Source organism: Osmia lignaria, chromosome 16 (assembly GCF_051020975.1).
Source record: "Osmia lignaria lignaria isolate PbOS001 chromosome 16, iyOsmLign1, whole genome shotgun sequence".
NCBI classification, from domain to species: Eukaryota; Metazoa; Arthropoda; class Insecta; order Hymenoptera; family Megachilidae; genus Osmia; species Osmia lignaria.
In genome coordinates, this window is record NC_135047.1 from 6347257 (window position 1) to 6353621 (window position 6365).

Sequence of the window (6365 nt, forward strand, 5' to 3'; positions counted from 1 at the left end):
AAAGTACTTATACAATTAATCTAAAGGAAAGCTCAACATCGGCCTACGGTGACATAGGAGCAATACATCATTGATTTGTTCATTTGAAGAGTTTAAGAAAGGAGAAATTCAATTTTGGATCTGAGGAAGAGAATTCCTCTTGTCTTTGAAGACAAAGAAATTTTCAGAGTTCGAAAATAGGGTCCTCGCGACCCAAGAAACGAAGCAATCATTGATTCCGACGAGTCGACGGTGATCATGGGTGCCCAGGAAGAGGACACCAAGTCCAGCACGATGGGCGGGGTGCTTCCGGTGGTGGAAGTTGCGTCCCTAGTAGAGAAGGCAAAGTTTTATACCTCTCTTTGTCTGGGCACCACAGCCATTCTCGCTGTCTTCGCTTTTCTTTTTTTAATACCCTTCGTCGTGGAACCAGCGATTTCGACGATTTTGGCTGATTTCTCTCCACATGCCGTGGCATGCGTAGTCACTGATCACGTTTACGCCGAGGGACTGAAAAATTGCTCCTGGGCAAGCTGTAGAGAAGGTAACTAATTTCTATTCAATTTAATTAGATTGAATTTTAATTTTGAATTTAACATTGCAGGTTGTACCAGCGCGGCACTTCGTTGTCATCAAATCAGAGTCAACTACACCAGGTTAACTTATGAAGAGTTCGTGGCGAAACCATTGGGCTCCATCCCATGGGACGTTTCAGACACGAAATTCTTTGTGAACACGGAAGGCTGCGGTTATCCACCTCGAGTGAACTGTTCTGATTTTGCGAAGAAATTCGGATACTCTAACATGGGGAAGATATTCCCATGTTATTACAGCAGAACACACCCCGAGACTGTCGTTGCAAGGTATAATTATACTTCTCTAGTTTGTTCGTGATCGATGCACGAGCACGAAATGTCTCATGTCTAATGCTTATTATGGATAACACAGTTCTGACAGTTTCGGATCAATAAGCTTGTGAAAAAATATATTTTACTGTGTTAGAAACTTTCAAAGTGTTATTTTCTTCATAAATTAAATTTTGACAGATTCGTGTCAGTAGGAATGTAGAACAATATATTTTTCTGGATTTTTCCAGGTACTCTTGGGACGAAAATCTAAGGCACCTAGTGTTAGCCTTGGTAGTGCCTATAGTTCTCTTTGCAGTGTCTCTAGGTGTATTGTGCTATTGGTACTGTCCACCGATGGGTAAAACTTGCGGAGGACCAGGTCGCAATCTCATCGACAAGTACTCCAGGAAGGAAGAGTAAGTAACGTGTATGTATGCAGTGCCCAGTGTGGCTAGAAGAACCTATAATATATCCAAATGAGACTTTAGAAATTGCTTCGAGGAATCATCGAAAATTTAAAATGAAAAGAATTATTAAATCAAGCAAGAGGAAAGCCTAATTTAAGAAATGAAAGTGTTGACAATTTTAATTATCTGTGAGGGATTAATTTGTTCAAGATCGTTCCTCGAAGTAATACTTCGCTATGTAGCTCGACAAAAAGATCCTGTTGTATTTTCTATCACCAGTTTTCTGTTGCATTCGTACAGCATCCTGGGAGAGGACGAGTCCGAGGAAGACGAAGAGGAATACTGACTGCTACCAAGGGCTCACCCCCCAGCGAGGGAGTGACGCCGAAGAAACTACTGAGAATTCTCAGCGTACTTTGCGTTCTAAAAATCTAAACGATCCTTCGAAAGCAATAGAAACGAGTTAGACAAAATTCCAGCAACGAAGACAAGTTCGATTCGCTCCAAATTCAGTGCGTCTGACTTATATCGAGTCTTACTACTTCCAACCAATGTTGAGCTATTTCAATTTATTGCACTTAAGCATAATGATTAAAAGAAAATTGGTAATAAGCCATTTGTTATTTTTAAATCTTGCTTGGACATTCCTTCGGTTCTTAATTAATTCTAAATTAATCAAATTTTGCCTTTATCGTCTAACAATCTATTTTATAAAATTTCTCCCGTGAAGAACTGCGATACAAATTGAAGTTAAATTAAGATTGATCGAAGTACGCTTGATCAGTTCCACGGGACCGTATTTTCCAAGGCGTTAAATTAAATTAAACAGATGTCTACGATATTTTTACACATGCCACCAAACGATGATAATCTTGTGCGAATGTCGAACGTGTAATTAACTCAGCGAGATTTTCATACGAACGCAATAAAAAGAATTTTTAAACGATGGATCGTTCCGGTACGGAGATAATAAATTTTGGTGGGTTCTTCGAGCACGGAGCTCGGTCTCGATCATCTATCAGTATTCCAAGCGAGGTTCAAAAGATACGATAACAAGGTGCGCCTTCCTACAACGTGATATAAATATTTAAGGGATAAATATTTCGTTAAATGGCACGTTTTCACGCAGTTCGTATTAGGATAAGTGATGCGCTTGTGTAAGATGTATTTGTAAGTCATATTTATCCAGAAATGGGTAAGATGACGATGAAGGTGAAGAAAAATACAGAGTAATGTAAAAGGAAAAAAAAGAAATTTAAGAATCTTTGTTCGAAACAGGTTCATATGTAATTTGCTTCGATCAACGTTTCAGGATAATTGAAAGAGACACTTTTATTGTGTTTGAAATATCATTTTACCCAGATCTGCGTGTATCTGAGATGATGAAAATGAGGAACATTGAGAGAAGCTTGTACTTTACGAAAGTAACTGAGATTCATACAATAGAATACTCCAAGAAAGAAAAAGACAAGGAACAAATCAAAATCCTGTGCTGGCTCGTGTCATAAAAGAGTCTGATTTCACGCTTTTGCTTCAGCTGTCAAATATGATTATACTTTTTGTCACTTAAAATACAAATCGACAAATTTAAATTAAAGTAACTTTATAATAAAATATAGAATGACCTGATATTTTCGATTACAAAATCAAATTCGTATAACTGCAAAAAATGGATGAGAAATGACACGATTGCCTCCAGGATCTGTCTTCGCACCAAAAAGAAAAAACACGTAGATTGTAAGCTTAGCTCGTAAGTTAAGTCTGTGAATATACTCGGTTATCGTAACGAGATCGATATATAAAGATTGTTACAAATTTTTTACGCGGATGCAGCCAGTCGCGTCGTGGTTCTAGTTAGACGACGATATATTTGCATAAAGGGTGCACGCATGCACGCGTCGTGCATAGTAGTTTGTAGCTGTAGATATCGGTTTTCTCAGTTCAGTTTTCGAAGGGACGAGCGATTTGCGTTCCATAAGCTACGAAACAACGTGATTCAACGAGAATATGCTTAGCGTATTAATTAGCAATAATTTTTGGACCCCAGTTTAAATATCCTTCGAAATTCAAGAATAATCAATTAAAATTTAATACTATTAATAGTGTTATTATAAAAATTAAAGTTTTAGGCCCGAAATCTTCGTATACCTCAGTTATAGTGTTCATTATCGTTAGTGTTGATTATCAAAGACATTTTATCTTAGTAAAATTGTTAAGTCTCATCAACGCTAGCATAAAGTAACACTACCTTGCGGATGTTCATGCACTTACAAAATCATGCTAAAAAATAAATTAAGATAATAATTAAAATCACATGAAAAAAAAAAATATTTTATAAAAATACACAGGGTGGTTTCATTAATCATGGTACAAGTAAAAAGGGGCTGGTTTCTCTTGTGAAAATGAGGAATAACATTTTTTTACATATAATTTTTGAATATCTTGAAAATTTTCCAACTTAATTTTCTCAAAAATAAAGGTGGATGTAAAGAAATTTTATTCTATATTTTCAATCCTTTTCTGGTTATACCATGATTACTGAAATACTCTGTATATTTGCATAAACATCCGCAGTTTGATTATCACGAATATGACGGAATTTTCATATGGTTGTTTCGAAGCATACGGAAACTTCGTCGCGACCCCATACATCTAGAATGGTTGTGAATCCTTTACTCAGCCTTAATCTAGGCATCCGATAAATTCGCCTGATTCGGCTGTCACGAGAAGCGAATTTTAAAGGAGCCTTCATTTTGGCACTCATTCCCCACTCGAAGCTTGCTAATCGATTTCCGTTAGCGTGAATGAACGAGCGAACGATCGATTGATCGCGAGCACGCCCTTCGAAATTAGCCTGGTCGGAAACGATACGAGTGAAATCTTCTCTTGCGATTTTCTGTCACGTGAAATTTTTGCTCAACACCCTCGACTCACGTACAATCGAACAAGATAAAGAAAAAGATATAGACATTTTTCAAAAGAGGTTCGAAATATCAATTAGGTAGAGATAATTTAAAGGATTGGACAATCTTTGATCATTTTAAAAAATACCAGCATTTTGAAAATTAATTTCTGAGTGATAAAAATATTTTCTTCGGTTAAAATTTTTCAACGTTATTATTCAGAAACAAATTTTCAAAAATGCAATATTTTTATAATTAATCAAGGTGATCTAACCCTTTAAAGTAAAATGATTATTTCATTAACGATTGAATATTAAAATTATAGATGCTGAGAAATTGAGTGATATTGATATGTCTTTGATCGACTAATCAAGGAGACATCTGAATAGTCTTCGATCGAAACAATCATTACCGGAAACAGCTGGACGTGAATTGTACTCGGACGTCATCGTGCTTGATCAAACGTGTTCGCGAGCATCGAGGATTGTTCTAAATCCGATAGTCCATCAGTAGTGCTCGTATGTCTGCAAGCACTTCCATATCTCTCATATCAGATCGGTTTAGTGCCAATTCGTTAGTCGATTAGAGCGATCATCGAGTTAATGATTATTTAGAATCATCGGTCGCGGGAAAAGACGCCGATGCTATTTAGATAGATCCTATGAAAATTCTAGGAAATCAAAATACGTATTTAACGTGATGATCGAACAAGTCGTTTCAATTATGAAAATATTAGAATGATTAAAGAAATGATTGAAAAAAAAAAAAAAAAATTGATTGACAATGAGAAAACGAAAAGAGATTAGAAAGCGACGATAAAAGTATAAAAGTCTATTTCTATCGATAATTATTGTATAATACGCTCTATCGCATGTTATTTAATTATTCTAACGTACCTGCACTTACTACAATATAATTAAGCCGCTGTTATCAATTCTCTTCCCATTTTATTTTCCAAATTTCTTCGCCTTCTTTTTCCCCTCCCTTTCTCGATAAAATTCTTCGAATATTTTTATTCCATCCCTCTAACTTCTTCTCATTCTATGCCCTATATTTCGAGAACGCTTCCCGGTTCTTTGCTCGAAAATTTTTAACATCACCCTATTTGTCCACCGCTTCGCGCGTACCATTATTGAATCTTGGATATTGTACATAAATATTATTATACATAACGTACTCGTTCTGCGATACTAACGGACTATTGTAAATAAAAGATTGTACGATTTCGTTTGAAATATACAGAAACAGGTTTTCTGTTAAACCAACTGTTTTATTTATTTCATCCTCCACCCTTTCCAAGTAGATAAAACGAAAAATATTGGATGTATTGTAATGGAACATACAATTTTTCTAAAAATATTAAAATGAACGATGTGTGATGTCCATTGATACATTTTATTTAAAAGTACGAGTTCAAGAAATGTTTCAACGAAATATCTAGAAACGTACTAGAAACACGAGTGTCGAATATTTATTTCGTGAAGGCGTACTATGTAACTATAGCAATCATCTAAAAAGCTTTCAAGCTTCAGTATGTACTCTACGGTCGATCTCTCTCAAGCTTTCGAAAATATTACGTCACTGTAACCCAATCTCTATTGGCCCTCTCTTAGAGTAGTTTTATATGAAAAAAGAAATTGAATACGATAGTTCTTGAAATGTTGTATTAACATTAGAGCCAGCATTGGACGTCTATCTAGTAAAGAACAATTCAACTTTATGTTACGAAATAAACAATTTCATTTCCTTTATTTTCTTCTTCAATCTGTCTGCATTCTACGTAATTTAATTTGTGTTTGTTACGTGAATTTTACAGAAACAAGAATAACTACGGCTGCATCCAAGATTAAATCTCTAAAAATAGTTCATTCTCATAAAAGAAATTGCATTTAATTTTACGCTCTGTTTCGTATTTAATTTCGAAGTTTTAGACTATTTCTTTAGACATAAATCTTCCAAGTTTATCGTATAAAACTATAAGTACCCAATTATAGTCGAAGCTCCATTGTAAGCCTATCGTAAGTCTGGGATCACAATTGACCCGGCGCCTCCATTCAAATGTTAAGAACCGTATGAATCGCATTATTGCTCTTTCAACCCTCTCATTAATCATAATACTTCCGCCAAATACAATTTCAAAATCTTCCATGAAAATTCTCAAATGCTTAGTTCACGCTTATTGGATACGTAAGTAACGTAAAAAAAGCCTAGGTCAGCAACGAGCCCCT

General features: G+C 35.5%; 2 protein-coding genes across 6 annotated transcripts in view; one reads left to right on the plus strand and one right to left on the minus strand.

The window, feature by feature from the left end:
• The window catches only part of LOC117600748 (cilia- and flagella-associated protein 298), a 69691-nt gene that overhangs the window by 40695 nt on the left and 22631 nt on the right, over positions 1–6365 (minus strand). The window lies entirely within an intron of this gene.
• On the plus strand, positions 238–4910 carry Teh2 (tipE homolog 2 phospholipid transfer protein). 2 transcript variants are annotated; one of them, XM_034316578.2, is made up of 4 exons: positions 238–523; positions 584–842; positions 1076–1254; positions 1535–4910. In XM_034316578.2, exons 1-3 carry the CDS (start codon positions 238–240, stop codon positions 1245–1247), a joined length of 717 nt encoding a protein of 238 aa, XP_034172469.1. In that variant the 3' UTR covers positions 1248–1254; positions 1535–4910. The 2 variants fall into 2 exon arrangements, with proteins under 2 accessions (XP_034172469.1, XP_034172468.1); XM_034316577.2 differs by having other exon boundaries at positions 1076–1243.